The sequence below is a fragment of the Sciurus carolinensis genome, chromosome 3 (genome assembly GCF_902686445.1).
Source record: "Sciurus carolinensis chromosome 3, mSciCar1.2, whole genome shotgun sequence".
In the NCBI taxonomy this organism is placed as follows: domain Eukaryota; kingdom Metazoa; phylum Chordata; class Mammalia; order Rodentia; family Sciuridae; genus Sciurus; species Sciurus carolinensis.
This window is the reverse complement of record NC_062215.1, coordinates 25,844,123-25,871,983: the sequence shown is the minus strand read 5'-3', so window position 1 is coordinate 25,871,983 and position 27,861 is coordinate 25,844,123. Positions and strand designations below refer to the sequence as shown.

The 27,861-nt window shown below is 53.6% G+C and overlaps 1 protein-coding gene across 2 annotated transcripts; it reads right to left on the bottom strand.

Moving 5' to 3' along the window:
* Positions 1-802: 802 nt before the first annotated feature.
* On the bottom strand, positions 803-27,861 carry Itga3 (integrin subunit alpha 3). Of its 2 annotated transcripts, XM_047544833.1 has the most exons (26): positions 27,189-27,860; positions 20,341-20,468; positions 19,986-20,065; positions 17,763-18,012; positions 16,185-16,271; positions 15,581-15,788; positions 14,952-15,148; positions 13,323-13,411; positions 13,055-13,191; positions 12,796-12,882; positions 11,822-11,889; positions 11,614-11,750; positions 10,841-10,990; positions 10,655-10,752; positions 10,230-10,377; positions 9,929-9,997; positions 9,298-9,377; positions 9,138-9,215; positions 8,533-8,635; positions 8,206-8,388; positions 7,879-8,001; positions 7,042-7,155; positions 6,001-6,099; positions 3,183-3,308; positions 2,686-2,826; positions 1,874-2,009 (listed from the first exon to the last, which is right to left on the bottom strand). In XM_047544833.1, exons 1-25 carry the CDS (start codon positions 27,392-27,394, stop codon positions 2,716-2,718), a joined length of 3,156 nt encoding a protein of 1,051 aa, XP_047400789.1. In that variant the 5' UTR covers positions 27,395-27,860; the 3' UTR covers positions 1,874-2,009; positions 2,686-2,715. The 2 variants fall into 2 exon arrangements, with proteins under 2 accessions (XP_047400788.1, XP_047400789.1); XM_047544832.1 differs by lacking the exon at positions 2,686-2,826 and having other exon boundaries at positions 803-2,009; positions 27,189-27,861.

The window sequence follows — 27,861 nt, the reverse complement described above, 5'->3', positions numbered from 1 at the left end:
GGGACCTGGTGCTAGTCAAAGACTTATCACTGGGCTACATCCCCAGCTCAGCCTTGGGGTAAATGAAAAGTATTAACACACAGCTTAGGGTCAAGAAATCAAGGGAATGCAGCCTTGTTCCAATCCCCAGCCCATGCAGAGGGGGACAACTGCAGCACAGAGGCGGAAGCTGCTTCAGGAACCCCAGGAAACATGGGATGCAAGGGGGGAGCTTCATCCAAATGGTGTGGCCACCTAATCTTGGGACCAAACATTCGTGGAGGGCTTGCAAAAGACGAGTCCTCCTGTTCAGAGACTGGGGGATGGGTACTGTGGCCTGTCAGTCTTTGCAGCCTTGGGTAACTGGTTCACCTTGATTGCATCTTGGTGCCCAGGGGTGCTGGTGGTGAAATGGAGGCAGGAAAGCAGGCTCTTACGTGAACTCAGTCACTGGCTGAGGGCTCTGTCTCTCTATCCGCATACCAGCCTCACTCAGTGACAGCCAGGACTACTTGTTCCTACAGCACAGGAGCTTGTGCCTCTTTACAACCCAGCACCCCGCCCTGCCTTCCCAGGCCAGCACACTGTCCTCTAAGAGGTGGCTCTGTGTCCACCAGGTCTGCTCCAGGCTCTTCCCTCATCCTGTCCTCTAGATCTGATTTGTGTGTCTATGACCAGCTTAGACAGGGGCAGCCCCGTGTCTCCTTCACAGCTCTTTAGCCTCAAACCTCCAAGACCCCGGCACCTGGCTTTGTCCACCTGGGGCCAGCTGGGTGATGTCATCATTTGTTTGGGCTGAACTGGGGAGGATGGAGGCAGCATGTACAAACGGGAGCTGTTTATTGGTTGCAGTGAGAAGCCTGTGTACAAAGAAGGCACGAGGCGGGGCGGGAGCTCCCCTGCTACAGTACCGTGGAGGGGGTGGGCAGGGGCCAGGGGAGGTCCCGGGAACCAGCCTTGGCGTCCTATGTAGCCCACTGGGGAGGGGTAGAGCCAGGTTGGCTCTAGAAGCTGAGGACAGTCAAGAACTCCACCTCCAGGCCCCCAGTTCATGGTAGGGGGCACCAGAGTGGGGCCTGGCCTGGGATGGGATCAGGGACAGGCTCCCTCCCTGCCCTACATTCAAGTGTCGCTCCCTCTGTGGTCTTTCCAGGCCTTTCTGAGGCTGGGGTGGTAGTAGTGGATCAGGATTGGTATCTCCTCTGCATCCTGCCAACGTGTTTGGCCCAGGACTGGTCTCCTGCTCTCTAGACTTCCACACGCTCCAGGGCAGTTCCAGAGCAGCAGGACCAGGATGTCCTGCCAACCATCTCTGTTCCTTTGGGTTGTCTCCCCCGCTAGTTCCTTGGAGAGATGCTTCACAGAGATCCATGAAAGCAAGCCATCCTGGGACCTTCTTTCTAGTTCATCTGCCCCTGGATCACAGCGTGCTGGTCCTGCAAATGCCCCTGGACAGCCTTTAATGGGACCCCGGCTCTGTGGCTGGGCCCACTGGCTGCTTCCTGTCAGTAGTTACTCTCAACAGCAAAGTCAGTTCAGTGACTATGGCTCAAGATGGATCCAGTGTGAAAGGGGGAGGCGTCACCACATTGGGGCCCCTTTGGCTTGGTTCTGGCATAGGCAGAGGCTGGGATGTGGCACATCCATGTACCATCCATGGTGCATGAGCCCAGGGCACAAGCAGCAGGCCCCAGGCTGCAGTGTGCTCAGCATTGCAAGGTCCTGCTGGAAGATGCCTGGAGCCAGACAGCACGTGCCTTGATCTGCTGGTGCCAGCCAAAGGCAATAGCCCCTGTGGACTGTCAGAGGCATAATTTATGATAAATAGGAAGAAAGGGACACTGGGGGAGGAAGGAGTGGGGTCAGGAAGGATGTCAGTAGTATCGGTCCCGAGTCTGCCAGCTGGTCACCCAGTGCTTCTTGGTGGGCAGAGTGCTCCCTGGAGGTGGATAGCGCTCCTCCTCCCGGATGCGCACCGCGTGGTACTTGGGCATGATCCGGTAGTAGCGGGTCCGCTTAAAGAAGTCACACTGGAGTTAGGGGAGAAGAGAAAGTGGGTCAGCTTCCAGGCTTCAAGTGAAAGTGAGATGCGCTAGCCTCCCTCCGGGTCCCCAGTCCTCAAAACCAGGACCCTGACTCAAACATGCCCCGTCTCCCTGCACTGAGATGGACGGGGAGGATGAGCTTCCCCACCCCAGGCCCAGAGGAAAGAGGAGCTGAGGAAGGTAGAGAGGAGAGGAAGAAGCTGATGGAGGCCAGAGGGAAGCTGCAGAGACTGCTGTCAGAGGGTGGGGTGGTCTCCCCTGACCAGCGCTGGGGGGTCAGTTGCTTATCATGAGGAGGGGGGTGCTGCTCAGTAGAAAAAATGTGGGTTCCCAGAAGGCAGGCATCTACTGGACCCCTCCTTCCCGGGCGTAGAACCATCTGGACATGCCTCGTGATCTACAAACATGCGCCTAGCCTTGGCTCTGACCCTTCTGCAATCCCAAAACTGCAAAGTGGGGTTCCTTCTTGGGGTCTCAGTGTCCCTGAGAGCCAGACTGGGGGACAGAGGGGAAGTCACACAGAGTAGCCTACTCTCTTGAAGTGGCAGTGGGGACTGATGAGGTCAGAGCGGGCCCCTAAGCAAAGAGGAACAGACAGGACAGAGTCAGAGGCCCCGGCCAGCTGGGGCACTCGGGGAGGAGGGCCCAGAGGCCGCGTTACCCGGGTGGGCCTGGGTGGGGGCTGCCCCCCTCAGTAGTCGTCCGTCAGCCTCTCCGTCTCTGACGGCTGGCTCTTCATCTCCGCCTTCTGCCTCTTAGCTTCATACAGGGCGCGAGTGCGGGCTCGCTTGAAGAAGCCGCACTGGAGGGGAGGAGGTGGGGAGGGGCCATCAGGGGACGCTGGGGGTCCTGGTCAGCAGCACTCAGGGGTTGGGGCTTAGGGCGGGGGCGCCTGGATGCCGGGTCCCGATCCCAGCCTGGTGGTCTGGCCAGAGGCCGGAGCTCCTGGGTTCCCCTTTCCAGCTTGCTATTCCCCCATGAACCCAGGCAGGGAGTGAGGCTAGAGCTGGGAGAAGGTGGGGCGGCTGTGAGGGAGGGTGGGGCTGAGATGGAAATGAGGACTGGGATGGGGAGACATGGGATGCAGGGAGGCTGGTGAGCGCGGGCTGGCAGGAGGTCCCAGAGCAGGAGAACCCAGGGTGGGCTGGTGGTCCTAACCTTCCACAACAAGAGGATGATCAGCCCCAGGAGCAGCAGACCGGCACCCACAGCCACAAGCACCAGCCACAGCTCTATCTCAGCGGGCAGCTCCTCCACCAGGTCAGAGTCAATGTCCACAGAGAACTGGAGAGGGCAGAGAAAGGACTCAGCCCCGGGTCTACCCACTTAGGCCCCCAGACTCACCCTTTTTTATCCTAGCTGGACCCAAGGCCCTGCTGTTTGACTTGCTGCCAGTAGGGGGCAGCCAGGAACTGGAAAAAGCCCTTGCCAGCCTCCCTGACACCGGGCAGGTCCAACTGTCCTGCTCAGTCTTTACAGACCTGGCTCTGGAGGAACAGCCCCGGATCTGGAAGGCAGCCTGGAATCTGAGATTGTGACCCACATATCCAGACTTGAGTACCAGCTCTATTCCTGATAAGCCATGTGACCTTGGACAAGTAATTCCACCTCTCTGAATCACTATTTCATGCTCTCTGACAAGGAGATCATAATGCCTAACTCATAGTTCAGCGAATTGCCCAAAAGCATGGGTTCTGGAGCCAAACTACCTAGGTTTGAGTCCAGCTGAGCTATTCATGACCTTGGGAAAGCTACTTAACCTCTCTGTTGCTCATCTGTAAAATGGGAATTATAATACCTCCCTCACAGGTTGCTGGGGAGGATTAAACATGTTTAATATGAATAAACTATTGAGAGCAATACCTGCTATTCAGCAAGCCCTCCACAAACATTTACCAAAAAATCCCACAAACAATGCATAGCATGTAGTATTCACTTTCTTCCCCTATAATGGAGTGCTGTGTATATGGATGTACAGACTGAATATTCCTTATCCAAAGTATTTGGGATCAAAAGTGTTTTAGATTTGGGATTTTTTTTGGATTTTGGAATATCTGCAGAGATTTTACCAGTTGAGCATGATACTCAAAAAGGTCCAGATTTTGCAGCATTTTAGATTTTGGATTAGAGCTGTTCAAAATAGAAATAAATATGACTTTCCCTGATTATACATGATTTTGACTTTTAACACTGTTTGATTTTTATTTTAAAAAATATAAATGGGGCTGGGGAGATAGCTCAGCTGGTAGAGTGCTTACCTCGCAAGCACAAGGCCCTGAGTTCGATCCCCAGTACCGCCAAAAAAATAAATAAATAAAAATAAAAAATAAAAAAATAAAAAATATAAATGATACGAAGAAAATCAAAGGCTCCCAGTAATTTTACTCTCTAGAAACAAACATCTCCATAATTTTTGGTGAATCTCTTCATTTTTTTTTTTTTTTAATGCATGTGATTCACATTGATGGGGTCATATTACACACCTCTGTGACCAGTTTCTTTTTTCTCTAATTATCTTTCCCTGTCTATTGATAAAAGCTAACCCGATCTCTTCATAGGACCACACAGTCACTGTAGGGAATGTACCACACTTTATTGACCCAACCTCCCAGTGAAAGATGTGTGGGTCATTTCCAATTTTCTGCCCTCATTCACAGTGCTCCAAAATATCCCCATACATTTATCTTTAATACTTGTCCCATTAGCTCCTTAAGATACATTATCCTGCACTGGATCAAAAGAAATGAATGCTTTAAATTTTAATGGATATTGACAAAATCATCTCCAAAAATAATCCACCAATTTATACTCCAGTCAAAAGAATTTCCCTCCACCTATCAGCACCTTACAGCATTACTCTTTTTAGTATTTTCCGATCTGATAGGAAAAAAAGAAGTTTATTTATTTATTTTTTATTCTGACATGTTTAATTCCTACATTAAAAAAGAAGTTTTTTTCCTATCAGATCGGAAAATACTAAAAAGAATAATGCTGTCGGGTTTAATAAAAAAACTTCTTTTTTTCCTATGAAAAACTTCTTATGAGTAAATTAAACATTTGAGCTGGGCATGGTGGTGCATGTCTGTAATCTCAGAGACTTGGGGAGGCTAAGGCAGAAGGATCACAAGTTCGAGGCCAGCCTCAGCAACTTAGTGAGGTCCTAAGCAACTTAGCAAGACCCTGTCTCAAAATAAAAAACAAAAAGAACTGGGGATGTTATTCAGTAGTTAAACACCCCTGAGTTCAATCCCCAATACCAAAAAAAAAAAAAAAAAAAAAAAGGGAGAAACATTTGTATTTCACCTCAAGTATACTGCCTACTTATATCTTTAAATATTAAAATATATATTAATACTTTATCATATATGCTATAAATTTTAAAAGCAGTGTATCATCTGCCCTTTTTAGTTTCTTTACCATCTCTTTTGCTATATGTAAATTTATATTCTCTTATAATTTGTCCAATTTTTCTTTTGTGACTTTTGGGTTTAATAAAATAACTTGTTTTTACCATAATTAAAGGTTATCTTCTGTATTTTATTCTGACATGTTTAATTCCTACATTAAAAAAAAACTATATATTTTTGTTTATGGCTACACATCAGAATCACCTATAGGTACTTTTTTTTTTTTTTTTTTTGGTGCTGGGAATTGAACCCAGGGTTGCTTTACCACTGAGCTACATCCTCAGTTCTTATTTTAAGACAGGGTCTCACTAAGTTGCTTAGGCTGTTCTTGAACTTGAGATCCTCCTGCCTCAGCCTCCGGAGCCGCTGGGATTATTGGTATGCATCACACCTACAGCGTGGTGCCTTCCCCACCATCAGATTCCATTACTCTGGGGAATGGTCCAGACACCACAAACCCTGCAGATGAACCTCACATGCTGCCAAGCTTGAGAACCACATAGCTAAAGACGTCCTATGCCCCCTGCTCCAGGCCAGGGTCTGCTGTCTTCATCAACGTGCCCACTCACCCACGTGGTCTTGTTCTCCATGTTGATGGTGGGAACGCTGGTTCTCAGGAACAGAGTAGCCCAGCCATCTACCCTGACTCGGTCAAAGTCTCTGTAATCCTGGAAGGAGACGGGGGCGGGGGGGCAGGGGGCAAAAGCAGACACTGAAGCCTTTCTGAGCCTCCTTGCTTGTCCCCAAACACCTCTAATCTCTCACCCTCCCACCAGGCAGCATCTGTAAGCAGCACCCCCAAGGGTCCATCAGTCACGCCTCTCGTCCGGACACAAATGCACATCATCCATGCATCAGGTCCTGGGCTAGATGCTGGGGACAGCATAGACGATGAAGGTCACAGTCTTGGTCAAGCCTCTGGGCTAAATCTGGCCCAGCACCTGCTTTTATAAATGAAGTGTTTCAGGCACACAGCCACGCCTACTTGTGGCAGCTTTTGTACTACTATGGCGGAGCTGAATCGATGCAGCAGGAGCCATATGGTCCAGAAAGCTGAAAACATTTGTAATCAAGTCACAGAAAAAGGTTTGGTGTAGGTGGCCAGAGAAGGCGGCCATGTGAGTATGTACAAGCCAGAGCACGATAGGTGGCGTGGGTGGCTTCTCAGACAGTTCTGTGGGTGTCCTGAGGGAGAGAGGTCACTTCAGCGGTTACAGTCAGGAAAGACCTCATCGATGGCAAAGAGGTGAAACCTCTGAAGGAGACTCTGAAGGCTGAACAGGAGTGGACACACAGATGTCAGAGGGGAAAGGGCGTTTCAGGGGGAAGGAGCACAGGGCAAAGGCCTGGAGGGGCAAAAGGAAAGGACACGGGACCCGATGACGGAAATACGGGGAAGGTCATTTTGGCTGGAGACAAACATCACACATCCGTAATCAGACATGCAGCTGCCACCCTGGCAAGGCCCACAGTGACAGGGATGTGCTGTGCTGTCACTGCTCTCACACACACATGCACACAGGGTCCCTGTGACCCTGGCTTCACCCTGTCCCTGCTGCTCTCCCCACCTGGGTGGGTGATATCAAAGAACTCCAGGCCCAGGCACTGACCTCGATGAAGGTGCTGTTCCATACCCGAGCCTTCACCGTGACGTTGGTGACGACGGGGGCATCAGGAATGGGGCACTCCAGCCACACGCAGCGGGCACGGCCAGTGGCACAGGTCTGAGGTGGGCAGGGAACAAGGAACGTGAGATGGTCTGGGTCTCTGGAGTCTTCATGCTTCCTCCTTATCTTCCACCCTCTGGACTTCCTCCCTCCCCGGGGCTGAGGGAGCTGACTTCATCCTTCACTCACGCACACTCCCGACCCCACACACAGACCTGAAAGACTCGTCCTTTGGGTCAAGCTCACAAAATGCCAGGAACCAGGGTAATGTAAATACTCATACAAACGAGGGCCAAGCCCAGGACCCCCTTCCCCGCCCCTCCTGGCCTGAGCCTGCCTTCCTTCCCCTCAGCTCTGGGCCTCAGGACACCACCTCCTACCTGTCCACCCAGCTGGGCCCCAGCTGGCTCCCAGGCCTGTCCCTGTCTCCCTTCCTATGGAGGATGCCTTGCCTCATATTTCCTCCTGCTGCTCCCCACGCCCCAGCCCTAATGTCCAAAGCCATGAGCAGCTGTGTGGTCCCCAATAGGTAGGGACCCCTTGGAATAGAGCCAGCATCTCCTCCTTCGGTTCACAGTATGGGATGCTCCCCATCCGAATGGGACGCCCTCTGAGGGCAGGAGATGGTTCTCCCACTCTGTCTGGGGGCTCCCAAGGCAGGAACCAGATCACCTTGGCAGACAAAGGTCTCCAGTGAATGAGTCTCTACCTCCCTGGCTTCACATGACACCCCGTGACAGGGTCAGCACGATCCTCCCCATCCCTGTCCTGGCTACTCACCAGTACAGTCTCAGACTTGGCTTTTTTGGCAGCAGCCAGAGTGACAGGTGGCGGGCCCTGGCCTCCCCCTGGGTCCAGCTCTCGCCGCCTGCGCTGTGGAGATGGTGGCCTGTCCCCGGGGTCCTGAAGAGGTAAGAGATTTGCAGGGAAGTCAGAGGAAAAAGTGGGAGCAGGGATGGGAGAGGTGGGGCATGGCACGGGGAGAGTCAGGCTCCCAAAGGGGCATGGGGATGGTAGGGGAAGACACTGGCTTTTCTGCCCTTCAGCATGCAAATGAGGCTCTATGCAAATGAGTTGCAAATGAAACAGTCCTGATCGCGAACTTACAGAGAGAGTGAGGTTGAGAGGATTGACAAGGTCTCCGGGTGGCCAGCAGGGCCAGGACCCATTGCTGTGGACGGTGATCTCCGTGGGGTACAGCAGCCACTTGCCATTGGTGACTTCATAGGGCCACTCCAGACCCAGGACCAGGGTCCCCAGGGCCACCAATCCCTCCCCGACTGGGCTCACCTGTGGGTACAAGAGGTGTCCTGGTTACAGTCTTCTGGCAAACCACTCCATCTCATCAACCCCAACCCTCCCACCCTCACACCCCAGACCCAGAACGAACGCCCCGTCAACTTTCCCAGGAGTCCTCAACCAGAACTCCCTTACCTGGAATTCATATTTGAGAGGGCTTCCCACATCCTCCACCGTTTTCATGCCAGACTCCCCCATCACAGTCCCACCAAAGAAGCTTTGTAGCCGGTGATTCACCCTAGGGCAAGAAAAGATGCTTGAATCAGGGGGAACAGGAGGCTGGGGTCCTGGCAGAGGGGGTGCACACCGGAGATGGTTAACTACAGCTCCTCTCACCTCAGACAGACCTGGTTTAAACCCTAGCTCTGCTATGTGCCTACCAGCTGTGTGACGTCAAGCAAATTATCCTTCCTCTCTGAACCTCTGTATCCTCATCTCTACAGTGGAGTTAATAATAGTTGCTACAACACACGGGGCAGTTGTGAGAAGACGAAGAGATGACATATGTAAAATCCTTGGCACAATGAGCTTTCAAGAAACGGTAAGGACCCATATCTTAGCCCCGGTGGCTTGTCTCCCTTCGACCTGCTCTACGGGAGGATATAATAACAATAATGACAGTGACTTTTGGTTAAGGGAAAGGATATCCCAGGGGTAGTGGAGACCTGAGGTTAGCAGGCCAAGAGAAGTGTCAGAGGAGCTTGGGGACAGGGAGGCACGGGGAGCAGAGTTGTACCCACATGCTGAGTGAGGCCTGGAGCGTGTAGTCCACCAACAGAGTCAGGGTCATGGGCCGCAGGTCGTCCTGGTGACTCGATCTGGGAAGGGAATGCAGGGGTTGAAAAGAAGCCCCCGATACGACCTCAGCCCTGACCCGGCTGCCTTCACCAGGCCACTCACGTGGACAGCTGCAGCTGCACCTGAAGGTCCCTCGTTTGCAGGGTCACCCCTATGACCTCAAAGGCAATGAGCAGCTCCATCTACAAGGGACAGAGAAGAAAGAGGTATTTGGGGCCCAGGAGGGGAAGAGGAGAACCAAACAATAAGCTAGAAAGAAGGTTCCCAGGCCTCCTCTTCCTCCTGTCCTAGATCCGGTCTCCACCTCTCTCCAGCTCGTCTCCCTTGAGAGAGCCATACTTTTGCATGACTTTGAGCAAATTACTAAAATCCTATAAGGTTGAGCTTCCTCTTCTCTAAAATGGCAAGTACATCCTTAGAGAAAGTTATGAGAATTAACATCATGTAAAAGGAACAGCATTGAGCTCAGGGACAGGCACACCCTAGGACTCAGTAAAACTGGTTTCCTCACTTCCACCTGCTCTAGCTTTGTGCCTAGCTCCCTAGTGGCCCATTTTCTTAGTCTCTGGGCCTTGTCCCCCTCACTCTCCCCTCACCTACCCACCAGGGTCTCCTGGTTCTGTGCTTTAAGGAAGCCCCCAAGACAGGCAGACAAGAAGGACAGGTGCAAGCAGGTGAGAAAGAGCAACCGCCTGGGCCCCATAAGGAGTGGGAAGATGTGACCTGTGCTCACCCGCTGGTTCCGTTTGAAGGGGTTCCCCAGTTCACACAGGATGGTCTCATTAGCTTGGCAGGCCCCCGACTGAAGAAGGAGGACAAATAAGGTCAAGGTTGGGCTCATCTTCCCTCCCCTAGAGAGCAGGGTCAGAAGACTTAGAGGGTCCCAAGCAGCAGACACTGCAGGCAATTGAGGAGGCCAATCCCAGAGGAGGTGGGGACATGATAAAGGATAAAGCATGTAAACGACATGAACACTGGGATGCGAATACACGGGGATCCCTACTTGGGCTCTGGGCCTGGTGGCAGACACTCACTGGGCGCACTGAGGACAGCAGCAGGGCAGGAGGCACCTCCAGGGTGAGCAGTGCTTCATGGGCGTCTTCCCCATTCCTCTCCCAGCTTGGGGTGTTGGTCACATTGATGCTCAGGAGCAGTTTCCGGACATCTCTGCTGTACTGGAGCCTGAGGGGAGCAGCCCTGAGCTAAGCCCAACGCCCAACCCCCAGGATACTCCCCATATTCACTAACTAGGTCCTGACCCTCAGGACTCTAGGTGAGGAAAGTTCCTTCTCTGGTCAGCCAGGCCCCGCCCCACAGTCTCACCTAGAAGACTTTGCACCTGGCCCATTAAAGTCCCTCCTTTCAGGCTCCACCCCTGACCAATGAGGCCCCGCCCCAAACCCTGTTAGCCAACGAGCCCCTTCTGGCCCTTGGCCAATCAATGCCGCCAAGCGCCCACCTGCTCAGCCTCTGCAGGTGCTCAGTCACAAAGGCGGCTTGCATCTGCAAGTTGCTGTCGCACTTGTTGTCAGATCCACACTCCTTCTGGAACTGGACCTGGGCGCAATTGGAGGCGTGAGGGTCTGCACCCCATAAAGCCCACTCACCCCACAGCCCTCCCGGCTCTGGCCCCAGCCCCAGTCACCTCAGTATGGTTCTCCTGCGTCTGCGCCTGGTTGAGGACCGGGTAGGCGTCCAGAGACCGCGGTCCCAGGCGGGGGCGCTCGGGCATCTTCAAGGGTAAAGAGTAGTTCATGGAGATGACAATGGGGCGGAGTTTGTCACGGACATTGTCCTGGGGACAGAAGACAAGCTGAGCCTACACTGCCCTCTCCCAAGTCACCCTCTTCGCACATCACCCGAGCCTGAAGGAGGAGCTGGGACTCTCCAACCTGAAGACTCCCTAAGTTAGGCTTGAACCCCTTAGTCCAACCATCAGATTTATCAGATTCAGACTGTCTACGGTTTTGCCTGCTTCCAAGAGATGAGATGTCACTCGCCCTTCCAAGAGCACTGCAAGTGGGGGTTGAGCCTCCACTCACCCATCACAGCCCTGGGTCGGATTTTTCCTTTCCACTTTGATCGCCCTAGGAGGGTGTTGAACTTGCCCCTCAATCATGGACTCCTTTTTTTCCCAGAGGTGAGCTGAGCTAAGATCTCCCTCAAACCCCTGACTTTTCTTAGAGATGATAAGGCCCTTGGCCCCACCCCCACCCCAGGGCTCTCTCTACCTCCTACCATGTGTTGGGTGCTATGCACTGTAGCCTCATCCACAATCCATTCACCTATGGCAATCCAGGTTGACTACCCCAAAGCGTCTCTGGAGAGACCCCTGCCCCTCACCCGTGACCTGGGGGAACATGAGTCTCCTTCTCCGGGGATCCTGGATCCCCACCCTGCACTGTGCTCCTCCCTCACCATCAGGAGCAGATCCAGGGTCTGGCAGCGCATCTCAGGCATGGAGAAGAAGCCATGGAAGACAGCGGACTGGCTGCTGGCAAAGCGGAGCCGAGGCGGGCGGCGGTCCCGGTCAGCCTCCAGGGTATAGGCCAGAGCTAGAGGTACACAGGCGGTCAGTAAGCAGCCAGGTGAGCACGCTGCCCCTCGCCCTGCGCCTGGCACTCACTGATGTTCCGCCTGTAGTTGGGGTTCCCAGCACTCTGGTTGTAAGCAAAGCACAGCTCCACCTGCACACTGTTGGGAGGAGGGACACGAGGGAGCCGTCACTGTGGGGCACGGATAGCCAGGCCCCGGCTCTCATTCCTGTCATAGGCAAAGGGGAACTCAGGGCCCTTCTGGGGAAAGGCAGGAGCAGAACTGGTCTGTGGTGTCCTGGCCCATTCCACCCCACTCCCACTAAAGCCGAAGAAAACAAGGTGAGAACTCACCAGTGGGAAAACAGGCCCAGAGAGCAAGACCTGTCCCAAGTCATTAATTATGGCCCAGCCCAGTCTTGAGCCCAGGTCTCTGGATCTCCAGTCCAGGCCTCCTCTCTCCACCCACCCCCAGGGTTCCCGCCCCTTTGCACAGAGAGCCAGTATTCTCATTCCCATGGAGACCTGAGGGGCACTGCCACCATTATCACCACTTTCTTAGCAAGTAACAGTTTTGAGCACTTAAGGTATACAGAGTTGCTGTTCTAAGGATTTTTTTTTTTTTGCACATTGTCTTATTTAATTATCAATAGAACCCTGTGAATTGTTTATTAACTCTTTTACAGGTGAGGAATCTAAGGCCCAGAAATGAATCGTTTGCCCAGGGTGACTCTTCCTTCTTCTCCGCATCCATACACCTAAGTGTCTTCCTCTTCCCTCTTCATCAGAGTCCTCACTCCTCAGAACCTGCCCCTCCCCCACAATGCTCAGCCGGGGTTTGAACCCACAGTCCAGCCTTCCTACTCCTAACCACTGTGCTCTACTGCTCCCAATTCACTCATGATCTCCTGCCAGAAATTTTGCTTTTTAATAAGGCTGGGTAGGGAGCGGAAATGCTAGTTCCAGTATCAGATCTCTAAAGTGGGATGTCAGGAGTGGCCAGGGGAGGGGCTTGGGGGCTGGGACTCTTTTGGCCTGCACATACATGAGGAGTAGGTGGGCTCACCAAGAGGTGGCTGTGCACAGGGTAGGGTCCAGTACAGCTGGCCTGGCAACCAAGGTCCTGTGGAGGATGTTGATGACCGGCCGGGCTCTGTAGGGACAACAGAACCAGGAAGATTTCAGTTCAGTGCCTTCTGCCTGCCCCTGGCTAGGGTTGGGGCCCAGCCTTCTGTGGACCTAGTGCTGAAGATGGACAAAAATGGGACTCCATACAGACAGGGATGAGGGGAGAAAGGCCCCTGTCCACCACGCCCCTGGCTCACCGCAGCAGTACGATGTGGTCTGACAGACTCCCTACTAGAAGGTCCGGGTAGAAATTCTCATCCACGTCCATTTGCCCACTCAGAGAGTAGCCAAAGGTGGACAAGCCAGGAAGTCCCAGCTTCTCTCCGTGGATTACCTGGGGAAAGTGATGGAGATAAGTTCCGGGGAGTGAGGCCCTGGGGAAATCTGGAAGGGGTGGGTGAGGGAAAGGACGGAAGGTCCGCTTCAGCTGGCAGGGGCAGCAGAGGTGTCCCCGTCTTCTCGTACCTGCTGGGGCTGTCTGAGGAGCCCCCTGGAGCTGCTGTGGTAGATGTACACTTTGCCAAGGCCTTCGAAAGGGGCTCCCACAGCAATGTCTGGGAGGAGAGGCAGGACAGGGTCACCAGGTACTCCAGGTCCCAGAGCCCAGCCTGGCATTGACCTCACCCTGCCAGACAGTGCCGACAGCAGTAAGGACGGTGCAGAGCTCTGCAGCTCAGGGTTGAAGCTGACCATCTGCAGCCCAGGTGCCTCCTTTTGCAGGTGGGAAGGTAGATTTAAAAGAGGGGAAGGGACTTCCCCACAGTCACCCAGCAAGTCAATGCCACAGGCAAAGCCACATCCCAGATTGCTGAGTCCTGCCCAGTAACTTCCCCTTTCCATGTCCCCACCAATCTCCTCTCTAGCTATCCCGGCTCTTCTTCTAATGCCATTTACCAGCAGGGTCTGAAAAGGAGGTGTTCCCATCTGGGGTTGCTTGTGGAACCCTTGTGAGCGTGCTCTGGGGTAGCTACTGTTGTCTCCATTTTATGGATGAGGAAACAGACTCAGAAAACCCAGAGGCCCAATGAATGAGGGGAGAAGATGCTGTATGAGCCCGTGCCTAACACCAGGGGCTGGGATTTTAATCAAAACACAATAATGGACTTTACATCAAGTATCAAGACTTAAAATTCGTTATTTCCACAAATAAACCCAAAACATTTTATGATCTTCTTAAACCTCACTGAACTCATTCTCATTTGCTGCATTCGATCTGATAAGGTCTGGATGATCAGAAAGCCAAGCTTGTTAGCAAACTGTATCAGTCATGAGCAGAAACTAAACGACCCTTCTATAGGAAGTGCTTGGGCTTTACTGCCTGAAGTTTCTGGCACCCATTTTGTCTCTTCCGGGCTGTCTCTGCCTTTGGTTCATTTTGGTTTTCAGCTGTGTCCTCAGAAACTGAGGTTGTCAGAGAAGTGACTTCTGGATAAGCCAGGTGCTTCCATGGCAACTAGGCTCACACCCTAATCTAACCCTCTCCATGACACCCCAAGTTCTACAGAGCACAGGTCATACTCCTTTATTTAGGGCTCTCACCTTGTCCTGTCCTTATCATCCCACACCTGACACATGACATTCCTGATCTCACCTCCCCTAGTCTTGCTATCCCTGCTTCTGTCCCACAACCCCCTCCAGAATCATCTTTCAAGGTACCAAGCTATCATATTGCATCCCTCTCCAAAACTTTCTCTGGTTGTCCCCTGTACCCCCTGAAACCCCATTACCCAGTAGAAAGCACCAGTTCCTCTGCTTGGCTTTCAAAGCATCCACCCCGAACCCCACACTTCCTCTCCAGCCTATCTCTGCATCCGCTAGATATGGCACATCAAACAAGTTGCTGCTCTCAGAGTGCACCCCTTCTGTTCCTTCCCATTGTGTACCCCAACCTATCCTGCTCAGCTCAACCACTGTCACCCCCTCCAGGGGCCTGCTGGGATCACCTGCCACACCCTTTGCACATCCTCTCTCTAGTATGGCTCTGGGCAAACTGGGCCTGAGTCCCATCCCATCTCCTCCACAGGCCCTGTCAAGTCTGGCATGCAGCTGGCGCTCAGTCAGAGGGGGTGCTTGGGGAGGGGTGCTGGCTCATACCCTGGAATCCATCCTGGTTGATGTCACCAATGCTGGCCACGGAGAAGCCGAAGGCGGAGCGACTGGGGCCATGAAGGAGGAGGGAGGGGTGGGCAGGGAAGGAGGTGCCCGCCTGGTTCATGAAGACATAGACTGCACCCCCAACTTCTTCTTTCCGCTCAAAGTAGTAGGGAGCACCCACCAGGAGGTCCTTCCACCTGCACAGGTGAGAAAGGGCAGGGGAGACAAGAAGGTGAGGTTGGTCCCCCCAATGATGCATAACTTCCATGATTGTGCCAGGATACATAGCCGTGCCAATGGGACCTCAGGTCCCAGGGCGTGGGAAGGACACAGAGAGGCCAACGCAACCCACTAAATAGAAAACACGTGTCATGGAGAAGTCACACAAGCAAAGATCACACCCAAACAGCCCATATCCGCTGGAGCCAAATGACAGGCAAAGACAAGAAAGTGCAGGTGTCCTGCGTATGACACGCAGAACGGAGCCTCCCATATGCTCCGATCGCAAAATCACCCCAAGCAGCGAACAAATGCACAATTGCAAAGTTTCCACTTCCCTGACCTGGCCTGGCAAGCCCACCTTCCCACATCTCTCACCCTGGCCCCCGAGGATGTCCCTAGATTCTCACCCATCGTTGTTCAGGTCCGCCAGGGCGATGGCGCTGCCAAAATAAGCGCCCACCTGCGTGCCTTCCAGCACCTGCCTCCTCCGCAGGTCTCCGCCCATCTCCTGGCTCAGCAAGAAGACGGCACCCATATGTCGGTGCCGTGGGGCACCCGTCACAACAGTGATATCCGTGGGGTGCAGGATGGCGCTGCCTACCTGCACTGTGTACCCTGGGATGAGGGGAAGGTGTTCAATAAGGCCCCAGCAAACTGTGTCCCCTTCTACTCTGGGTCCATCCCCCTAGTTACCTGAACCCCATTATCTTCTACTCCAAGTTGGACAAGAAAGTTACCTGACCCCCAGTGTCCATGCCCCATTCCAGCCCCACTCCTCCTACACACTGGATTGAGCTTGGTGAGGATGGTGACTTTGCATATGGGAACTTGGAACAGGGGCTGGCATATAGATGGTGCTTAATAAATGTGTGTTAGTTGAACTAAATGCCACTAGTCACACCTGCACCCTAGCATCACTCCTCAGCAGGCACTGAAGGAAGAGAGCCAGTGTGTGGGGGTCCGGGTCGCCTTCCTCTTTATCACCCAATGGGCCACCAGAACTGGACTCACCAATGTAGAGGTTTCCTTGGTCCTCTGGGTCCTTGTAACTATACTCAGATAAATCCCAGTCCTTCCGCTGAATCATGTAGCTGTTTCCTTCACAAGAATTTGGGGAAAGGGTGGGGTATCAGTCACCATGTCCAACACCCCCATGATAATAGCACTTTTTAATTTTGAGCACTTTGCCATTTATAAAACACGTTCTCTTTAGCAATTCTGTGAGGTGGAATGATGACTCCCATTTTGCAGATGAGAAAAGTGAGGCTCTGGGAGTGAAATGTGTTTCTCATAGTCCCATGAGAGCTAGCTGTAGCAGCATGGCTAGACTCTGCCTGCAGGCTCCTGGGTATGGACACTAGCTGACACTTCCCCACTCTCCAGATGCCTTGGGCAGGCTCCGTGACAGTATCTTGTGGGACCACCTCCAAATTGGGGCTTCCTACCTGTTCTCAGGTAGAGCACCTGTGACCCTGCCAAGATTCTAAAGGACCAGGGGGAGGGAGGCAGGGCCAGGGGAGGGGGCAGAACCTCAGTCTTCCATGAGCCCAGAGCTGTGGGCTATGCCTAGACCACCTGCTGGTTAAGAGGAGGAGATCGAGGGCTCTCTGCCCGTTGATTCTGGGCCAGTGAGGACTCAGTAAGGGGAGAGGGGTTGCTATTGCTGCAACCTGTGTGACAGAGACAGGCAAAGAGATGAGGACACATGAGTCATCAGACACTGCAGGACAGTACGTGGTGGGATAGTTATCTGCATGGAGATACCCTGCAGCCCCCAAAATGGTGACCCTTCATGCATCTGACATGAAGAAATACCCCTGGCTTTGGATAAGTCAAAAGAGAAAGTAGCAGGAGAGCATGTCTAGTACGATTCTGTTTGCAGTTTTTTGCTTCCTAAAAGTTACCTACATACTCCAAGCTAAGGATCCATAAGATACTATTAGCATCAAGAAATGGGTTGAGGGAGATGGATGGGAGAGGAGGGACACTTTTTATTTTACCAAATCCTACTGTACTTTTCTTCGTGGTTGTTCTAGGAGCATGTTTTATTTTCTAAAATAAGTTTTTAATCTGTGTTTGGTGGTGCGCGCCTATGATCCAGCTATTCAGAAAGCAGGAGGGTTGCTGAGTTTGAGGCCAGTTTGTCTTAGCAAGACCCTATCTCAAAAATAAAAAATATAAAGGGTTGGGGTACGTAGCTCTGTGGCAGAGCCCCTGGGTTCACTCCCCTGTACCACAAAAATAAATAAATAAATAAACAAATAAGTTTTTAGTGGCTAAGTTGCAGTCAGATGGACACACGTTACAATTCAGGTTTCGTAACTTATTGTTGATCTTGGGCTATTTATTTTAATTCTCTAAGGCTCCATTTTTTTTATCCTATAAAATGGGTATAATAATAATTGCCTTGTAAGAGTATAATTAAGATAGTCCCTGGCACACGGTAAGTGCTTTCATGGTGGTTGCTGCTGTGGGCACAAGGTCCCATCTCTTCCGCCCCCTGGTGTGGACAGTCTGGGGCGGGCTGTCCCAGTGACTAGCTGGGGGCGGGTGGTCTCTGTTCCTCCTCCCTTCCCCCATGATCCCCACCTTTCCAATTGTAGGCACCGGGGGCGCCAAAGTACACGGTGTTCTGGGTGAAGCCGCCACTGGTGCCCAGCTGGCACATGCCGGTCTCCAGGTAGTCGGTGTTGCTGTTGCACATCTCGTTGTGGTAGGTCTGCCAGTCATCGCTGGCATCCAGCTCCAGGTCATTGCCCCGCACGTAGCACTTGCCCACCATTCGCCGCTGGTCCTCCGACCCTGACCACAGCACCTGGGTGTAGCGGTGGGCACAGACCTGGGGAGCACCCCCCAACACACGTGGCCTTAGCCAAGAGCAGGGAAAAGCTGTCTCCTCTCCCAGGCACCTCTGATTTTGTGGGACTGAAGGAGGACCCCTGGCTTCTTTTCCTTTCCATGGTGACGCTTAAACTCACATTTCTTTTGCAGCACTCAGAAATCTTTTCTGAAGGTCAGGAGCAATTTTTGGAAAGTTATTATGGACTTGAGAGTAGCTCAGAGAGTGAGGGGAAAGGATGAGGGAACGTGGGGCTTAAGCTTTTAAGTCCAAAATGGGCCATTTACAGAGAGATTAGGGGACTCGCTTCTCTCTGTCCCCAGATGACCCTCTCTGCTTGATACAAGGACCATTATTAAATGGGAATAATAATAGTAATACTCACGACAATAATAATAACACTTACTAAGCACTTACTATATGCCAGACCTAATTCTAAGCTCTTCTCATATTTACTTTTTTAAGCCATTAATAATCCCGTAGTGTGGGAACAATTATTTTCCCCTTTTCAGATAAAGAAAAAAAGGCAGAGAGAGCTTAGGACCCTGTCTAAGATCCCACACCTAGATGGAGGCAGAGAATATTCAAACCCAGGCTGTCTGGCTCCACAGTCTGAGCTCAAGAAGGCAAGAATCTAGGCAGTTTTAGGCACCCTGCAGCTACTTAGAATAGACTTATTGGGCAACTCAGTGGAATAGAATAGGGTGTTTTAGGGTTGGGGGTGTAGTTTAGTGGTAGAGCATGTGTTTAGCATGCTCGAGGCCCTGGGTTCAATCCCTAGCACTGCAAAAGGAAAAAAGAAAAAAGAAAAGAGAAAGAAGAAAAGAGGGGTGTTTTAAAATAGCCCGGGGCCAGGCACAATTCAGAAACTGGCCCCATTACTTGCTTTTCCTGTCCCCTTCCAGCTCTGAGAGCCACTAGTCTGTCACATGAGCCGGTCCTAAATTTCTAGGACTAGTACAGTGCTTGGTATACAGTAGGTACTCACCAAATATTTGTTGAATGAATGGATGGATGGGTGAGTAGCTAATTGCTAAGGACCCAGGCTCTAGACTGGCTTTAAATGGTCTCCTGGACTTATAAGCATTAGCAACAGGGGTCACAAAAAAGTGTCTCAGTGAACTGATGCAAACCTGGACCTGAGAACAGTGTGCCAGCAATCACAGCAGTGATGGCTAACTAACGGGGTGGAAGTTGACCATAAAGGGCCACAGGAGAACTTTCTGGGGTGATGCAGATATGCTTCATCTTCCATGTGTGCTGATTACACAGGTACGTACATATTCCTCAGCACTGGGGTGTAGCTCAGCGGTAGAGCACTTGCCCAGCCTATGCAAGGACCTGGGCTCCATCCCCAGTACTATAAAACAAAACAAAACAAAACAAAAAATTCAAAACAAACAAACAAAACCCTCTTAGAAACTTCAAATCTGTACATTTCACTGACTGCACAGTACATTAATTTTAAAATGCTAAAAAAAAATGTCTATCTGAGCCTCGGACATTGAGATCCCAGGGACCAGCACTAAAGGATGTGTGTAGGAGGTGACAACTGAGAGCAGGGAGTAGCCCCCAAAGCACAGCTGGGTAAGCTGGGGTCAGCGGGGCTGTGCCTCTTCCGGCAGCCCGCCTCGCAGGAAGGAGGCAGGCCAGCGCCCAGCAGCCTGGGGCCCTCTCTGCCCTTTGCTCCTGCAAGTTCCCACGAACGGGGAACACCCCGGGTGGGTGCAGGGAGGGAGAGGGTGATTCAGACAGGACCCAGGCTATGCCCAGCCTCGGCAGAGAGCCAGACACACTGCCCCTCCCCTGGAGTGCAGAGAGTAAGGATGGAGAGGCAGCCACCAGAATGGATGGAATGGACATTTGCAAAGGCCCCAGCACATGCACACACCCTCTGCTGGCCTCTCCGAACCCTGGAGGAGGAAGGAGAGCTGGGGGTGGGGGTACAGGGCCAATAGTGAGTGCCCACTTACCAGGACTCTGCCTGCAGGGCCCTGGCTGGCCACAGTCACCCCAAGCCACATGTCCTCAATAATGTGATGGTCAGGGTCACCTGAAGGCATGGGAGGGATCATAAACCAGGGCACCTCAGCCCATATTCCAGTGCCGAGAGCCTCCAGAGGGCAGCAGCCCTCTTAGACCCCAGTAGGGCAACCCCGGCTACTCCCCTCTCTAGCCCTTCATGACTCTGATCTCTACCAAGCCCACCTGACCCATCTGCTCTAGGCTTGCTCCTCTACTAGTCACTAGAAGTCACTAGAAACCATGTAAGCCAGCCTTGTCACCTCTGTGCCTCCCCACCAGGTACTGCTCCCCACTGCTCCTCACTTTTCTCCGTGATGTCCATCCGCTCACAGTCGTTCTTGTGGGCAGAGAGGGGGCACAGGTACACAGCACCGGTCCGGTTGGTGTGGCCATCAGGCACAGCGAGGTCCCTGGGGGCACCGGCCAGGAGCCTGGGGGCAGGGAGGCAGGGGGTTCCAAGCTCAGACTCCCAACTTGCTATTCAACACCCATTTACTGAGTATCAGCTCTGTGCCAGGCTCTGGGGTGGGACAGGAATGGACCCCAGCCCCTGCCTCCCAGGGTAAGGGAAGGCAGGGAGCAACAGATAGGAAGCACCACAGGAGAGGGAACAGGGAGGCCTGCAGAAGAGGGAGTCTAAGGACAATGACCAGGGGTCACTGGATGAAGGGAGCAAGGGCACTTTAGGCAAAGGTACGGCATGTGCCAGGGCCAGGAAACATGAGCGAGCAGGGTGATTCAGAGCTCGGGCCCTCCATATAGCTGGAGCCCAGGAACATCCGGGGAGGGACAAGAAGAGAGGGTGAGAAGGGCCTCGGAGGAGCCACGGAGGACAGCCCAACCGGATGACATGGTCAGATCTGGGTTTTCAAAGGAATGCTTTGGCCTCTGAGATGAAGGTAGAAGGAAGCAATCCTAGCACTGGGTTCCAGTTCCCAGGAAGCCAGAGGAAAAAACTTGTGAGGAGATGGGGGAGGGGCGTTCCTCCTCTTGAAGCTATAGGACTTAGATCTAGGATACCTGGGCCCCTAAGAGACCTGGGTGACGCCCAACATTCCCCCCACCCTCACCTTGAGACAGGCACAGAGTACAGGGTGGGACTGGGGACCTGACACTTTGAACAATGTGGTCCAGCAACCCAGTTCCAGTGAGTGGGCAAGGACTATTTGCCTTGCCCCCAGGACCATCTTTGGGGACATGACACTGATGATGAGTTCCTACAAGCGTGCTTAGAGCCCTGGAAATCCATGCCACACCACAGGGGTGACTGGAACAGAGGGATCAGTTCTGAAATTCCCTCTATGAGGACAGTCATTGGGCCATCACCATCAGAAATCCTTGAGACATTTGTGAAAGAGGCAAATTCCTCGGTCCACCTCTGACCTTCTCCATCAAATCCAGAGCACCCCGCTAGAGAATCCAGTTCTTCCATGCCTCCTTCCCAGTCGCCTTCCTGCAGCCTCCCAATGTTCTGCCAGGACCCCCTCCTTGATCCTTATGGTGCCAGTTTCCTGGATGGCAGGTGCTCCTTCAATTGGCCCCAGCAACACTATCACCTTGAGGCCCCAGCTCAGAACTTGGGCTCCAGGGCTCCCATCAGAATCTGGAAGTGCTAGGCAAGTGTGGCCCCTGCCAAGGGCCTATGCATGAAGCAGGCAGGGAGTGGGTAGGGCAGGGCCAGGCATGCTGGGGCCTGGACTGTCTCCTCCCATTGGGATTCAGGAATGCACTGCCTGGGGTGCCGGGAAGGGGCGTGGCCTCTGCCTGCACCTCACATCTGCAACTCAGACCTCACCCTGGGGAAGTGTTCCTGGGAGCGAGGGTTGGGCTTCCCCAAGCAAAGTAGCATTATGAGGCTGAGGAGCCACCGTGGCTCCCTGGGATGGAGAGGGTGGATCAACGAGTCCACCGCTTGACCACCCATGGACATCCGCCCCCAGTGCTCCTGACAGATGAAAGAAGGAAGCCAGGGCCCATGGGAAAGGAACATCATGGTCTGGGAGCTGGGGATCTGGTTTCAGGGTCTACTCTGCCTCCAAGGGTAACTTCCTCTCCCTGAGCCTGGATTATCTCATCTGTAAAATAGGGACAGCAGCTGTCCTTCAGGTTTCTTGGAGGAACAAACGTGTTCACTCTGCAAAAAGCTTTCTGACTACAAAGCCATGGCTGATGTGATCACTGTTGCTCTGATTTCTTGTGGCACCAGGACTGGCTCTAGCATGACCCCAGACTCCCTTCAGGGACCCAGGAATTTCTGTCTTTCCAGGTTAGAGAACCTGGAGCAGAGGGAAAAGAACAGAGTACTGCAGTTGTTTAGAGGGAGCAGGGGACAGGACACGAGTAGGGCTTCTGCGGCCTGAGGACACCAGGCAGTCACCAACGGGAGTGGGCACTGGTGGCTAGAGTCATTCTAGGGAATGAACGCAGAGTTGGCTGGAGGAGGAGGTCGTCTATGATGACCTTGAAGGGGTGAAGGCTTCCGCGGTGAAGAGGACCCCAAGGAACCCAGGTTGCCTTCCAGAACATGCAACGTAATGGCAATATCGCCTCTTGCTGCTCCTGCCCTGTCCAAGTTGCTGAGCAGGAGTTGCCCAAGGAGTGGGGTCTCTATGCCTCCCAGCTCCCTTGCCTCAGCCAAGAGGGGCTGAGGGACCCCTTCTAGCTGCCTGAGCAGGCAGAGCTGGGCATAAATGGCAAGTGGATTAAACAAATCCCTATACCACCTACATTCTCCCACCCCTTGCCTAGAGCCAGTCTTGTGCCCACAGATGGAAGGGGGAAGGACCAATGCCCTAATCCCAACCCCACATCCTAGGTCCCCCCCCAAGATTCCAGAGGAGCCCCCCCACCCCCTAGAGTATTTTTAGCTTCTACTTGGCCCGCTCTGAGGCCCTTTTAGGCCCTCTGGCTCCCAGCCCAGGATCCAATGGGTCTGCAGCCAGAGGCCTGCGTGCATGGGATAGGGGAAGGCAGGTTTGCAGAGGGTCAGGTTCCTGCTCCCCCAGTCACAGCCAGGTGCGTGTGGTGAGGGCTGGAGAATCCAGAGGGTAGAGGGGCCTTAGTAATATGCAGATGAGATACAAATTGTTATGCAAATGAACACTTCTGCTAGCTACCTGCTTGTTGGGGCTGGTCCAGATCAGACAGGCCCAAAACTGACCCCTCTCAGATCACCATTTAACCCATCTCCCAGACAGTCAGAAGGCAGAGGCCTAAGGAAAGGTGGCCCGGACGGAGCTCTAGGCAAAGAGGAGATGGACCTCCCCTCTCCCAGAGTCAAGCTGGGCTGGGAGGCAGGGGGCGGGTGGATGCAATTATTGCTCAAGCGCTCTCAAACAGCGGCCTCCTCACCCTTTCATCTGTTCCAGTCAGAAGGCACCTCCTGGCCTCTGGGGGGCCCCCTGAGCTCTGAGTGCCCAGAGAGTTCTTCCTCACCCTGCCCCAGCGCTACTCCAGGGCAGCGCGAAGCTAATGGAGCAGCACAAAGTGGCAGCACTGGAGAAGGCTGGGGAATGGGGCCCAGGAGAGTTCAGAGCAGCAAGTTGGCTCACTCCAAAAAAGAGGCCCCTGGGGGCACTGGGGTAGGGTGATGCTCAAAGAAACAGTCCATATGACTCAAGCTCCCAGGCTCCTTCATCTTGGGAAGTGTGGGTGGATCCCGTGGAAAGATTTCAGAGGAGGCCGGGGGCTCGAGCGCTCAGGCCCCCAGCCCCCATGCCTCATGGCTAGGGTCCTTAGTCCCTGGGTTCCTTCTCAGGCCAGCCAGGAAGCAGGAGGGGGAAGGGATCTGCTCTGGCCTCAAGCCCTGGAGTGGAGGGGGGCAGTTTCTAGAGGCTCTAATGCCAGCTCTGTGCCAGCCCTGATGCCCAAATTAGCCACCTCCCCAGAGGCTGCTCCTATGGCGGTTGAAACTGCAGCCCTCACCATCCTCCTTTGGCTGCCCACACAGCCAGCCCCCTCTCCGCTGGTGACTCAGCCCAAGAACCAGAGCAACAAGCTGGAGGGAAGAGAAAATGAGGATGGGAGAAGGAGGCCATGGGGGAGCCTCAGGTAGAAGGAAGAAGCATGAAAAAAAACTATTTTTCCATTTCTTCAGGCTTTTTCCATATTTGACCCCGAAGGACATTCTTCAAGTTGTCTAACCTCAATCCCTCTTGCTGCAATAGACATCTTCTTCCTCCTTTGTTTAGCTCAAGTCCCTTTTGCTGCTTCTTTTTCTGTAAGATCAGCCTTCCCCTACCTCCTGCCCACTTTGAAGCCCCTTGGCCTAGAATGGTCATTGGAGAGAGCCAGAAGAAAAGCCTTTCTGCCTGCAGCTGCCACACTGTTTCCGCTGGCACCAGCAGGTGAGGCCGCAGGCCGCCTGCCCAGGGAATGTGTGTTAGGAGAGCACAGCAGGCCGCCCAGCTCCCCCTTCCCCAAGGGTGACCTCATTTCCAGGAGCTGCAGCCACTCCCACCTGAGGCCTCCCAGACATCCTTATTTCCAAGCAAGGGAGGAAGGGAGAGGGGACCCAGAGGGATCCCCTACAGTTTATGAGGTCAGGCCAGACCAGGACACCCAAATTTCCACAAGGTGACGCCAGAGCAGGAGCCGGAGGGGTCAGTAACCACCTCCCAGAGGAACAGTACTTCTCCCTCCAAGGGCTCCCCATGCATCTTGCTAAGAAGCCCAAAGTGCTCATTCCTCCCTCACAGAGACTGGGAGCTTGGGGCCTGGGTTGTGGGTGGGGAACCCCAGCGCAGAGATGAAGGTGACGAAATAGCAAGGAGTGTCCACCTTGGGCTTTTAGCCATTTCTGGAACAAAGCTTTCTTCAAGAACAAAAAAGCAGTGCTCTTCGCTCCTCCTGTCCCGAGGATGATGTGCAAATACACATGATTTGCATATACTTTCAGGGGTCCCTGCATCTCCTGGAGACTTTTTGTGAACCCCAAAGGAAAGGCCGGTTCAGAACCATGAACACTTTGGTTCTTCCAAAAGAACTTTGAGGCTAACAGAATAGGATCCTGCAGCTTGACTTACTAGCTCCCTTGAGCTGTGTGCTCAGACAGCTGTTCACATCTGTCTACACAGCTGGCTACAGCTAAACCCAGCTGGGCCAGCTGACTCTTCCAAAGGGTCAGGGGGCTGCACTCTATAAGATGAGATAAACCAGGATACAGAACTACCTCTGGGTGAGACTGAGGATACCCAATTGGGAGACTCAGAAATATCTAGAACCACCTGCCACTCAAAGGTTCAACAACTTTGAAACCCTTCCAGCAGCCTAGGAGAAAAAGCAGAACCCCTTTGCTGGGCCATCTTGGGTGGAGCCCATGGGCAAAGGGGGTGTACCTACATCCTGACTTCAGTCTGAAAGACTTTGGGGGGCTCCTTGGAGAATTGGGCACACACAGAGCATTTTACACACACTATCTCATAAAGTCACACTAAAACCCTGTGAAAAAGGCATGTCATTCCCCTTCCCCTGAATGGTGAGGAAACTAAGTCTCAGGCGTTAGTGACAGATCCAAGACAAGACTCTGACAATAGAACTTCTGAGTCTCTTTTCCCTCCACAATGCCAAGCTGCCTCTCATAGACCAACAGAGGTGGGAAGGAACATATAGATCCAGGTCCAACCCCTTTTGAAGGAAAAATTGGCCATTGGAAGGGAAATACTTGCTCAAGGTCACATAGTAGAGGGGGAGGGGCTGCCGAATCATTTTTTATTCTTTCTTCCCAGTCCAAAAGTCACACAGATTTAGCATCAAAACACCTGAAAATCATTTTCTGGGTTAGGGCAGAAAAATCATTTCTACAGAAACTTTCACTGGCAGTCACTCAGGGTTTTCAAAAGATGGAGGGTTGACCAAAGCCAGACTGAAGCTGCTGGGCCCCAGGTAGGAAGGGTGTGGTGGCCCTACCCTCTGCAGAAGAAAGCCAGATGGAGGAGAGGCTAAGTCCAGGTAAGTAGGCTGGACAGGGGCTGGGCCAGCAGGGCAGAGGCCATAGCTGAAGCAGAGTTTGGACTTTGAACACTCCAAACTTCTTCAAGTTTCTTCAGGCCCCAGTTACAGCTGGAGAGTTTTCAACTCATTTTTAGCCTGACCATGTCTTCTAGTTTAGCCAAGTCAGAGACCAGATGGGGACAGATGCCTAGCAGGTCACCTAGGTGGAAGGGGCCCCCTGCTTTGTTCCAACCACTGCCCTTCCCTGGGCAACATCACCTCCTCCAGACACCCTCTTTCCCCAGTTGCCAACCTCAGCACACTGAGCCCATGTGGAGAAGCCTGTGAAGCCCGGCATGTCCATCTGGGCAGGAGTGTGCAGGATGGGAAAAGGCAAGCAGCTGGATGAAATCTCCCCTCCCTCCACTGGCCCTAGCTCTTCAGATGTTGAGGAGAGTAGAAGAAAGAGAAAAACACCATTTCCCTCTTCAAACCAAAACAAACACTCAGGACTGCCGATTCAACATGAATCTGTGGAATGCAGGGAAGAGGTCTGGTGCGAGAGCCCTACCGCTTAAGGGTGGGTGCCAGAGACCAAGCCTGAGGTGCGACAGCACCTCCTCTGTCTTCTACTGCCCCTTCCTCTACAGGTCAGAGGGAGCCTCGGACAGCTCGCTACGCCCAGACTCCCTGATCCCCTCACTGCAACGCCCAACACTTGAGAAGGCAGTCCAGGCTAGCTCTGCAGAGGGCGTGGTTGGTGTGGCCACAGACTAAATGCGAGGTGTAAGTTGGGTTTAAATGCATTTGCTCGCAGGTTCTTCCCAGATAGAGGGGAAGGAGAGTCCGCTAGGTGTTTGTCTCAGAGTTTTCCCCGGCTTCCAGTCCCGAAAAGAAAAGACTAATGCTACGTACCCGGTTTACAAGGGGCTCAAGGAACAGAGACCCCACTTCCGCTCGCGGGAGAGGACCAAAGGGTGGAGAGGTGGCGTCTAGACAGGTTCTGGCACAGTCAGCACTTGCCAATGATTTCTGCTCCCCAATCCTTCACTTTCCGCCAAGCCCGGCAGTCTGAGGGCTGCCGGGGTACCCGCCCCCTTGATCCTGGCTCACAGTGGTCAGCAGCAGCGGGTCTGCAAGCCAGCGGGCCCAGGGCTCCCACCCAGCTCCGGATCCGCACCCCCGCACATACTCTCCTACCCCACCCCCGCCAGACTTACAGGTATCGCTGCTGCCGCTCTGTCTGCCGGTGGAGGGCGACCGAGTAGCCGAAGAGGCTCCCCGGGTTCTGGGCCTCCTTCACCACCAGGAATCGGGTGTCCAGGTTGAAGGCGGAGGCGACGCGGCCGCCGGCCGCCACCATCAAAGCGAGCGCGCAGAGCATCCGGCGCGGGGCGCGGGGCGCGCGGCTGGGGCCGGGGCCCATGACTGTGAGCGCGAGCCGGGGCGGGGACCAGAGCGCTGGAGGGCGCGGTGCCTGGAGTGGGGACCTGTTCACCTGCTCCGGGCGCCGCCAGAGGACACTCGAGCCCGCCGCGCCGTTGCGCCCGGAGCGGATCAGTGTCTTGCCTTTAGCCGGCTCAGCTTCACATCTGCCCAGGGTCTGCGCCCTCGGATCGCCTTTCAAGGTCCGGGGATCTATTCTCACGCCTGTCCCGCAGCCGGCTCACCGTCCCCTCACCCAGAGCACCCGGTCCCGGAGCTTGTCCCGGCCGCGCCCCCTTGGCCGCGCTATCGCCTTCAATCCCGGCCAGGCGGCGGATCTGGGAAAGCAGACCCGTGGACCACAAGGAGGACGCGAGGGAGGGGTCCCCCGCGGCGCGCGCCCCGCCTCCTCACGCCCAGCCCCGCACCTCCCCACCTTGCGCGCCCAGTCCGGGCTGCGCTTTCCTT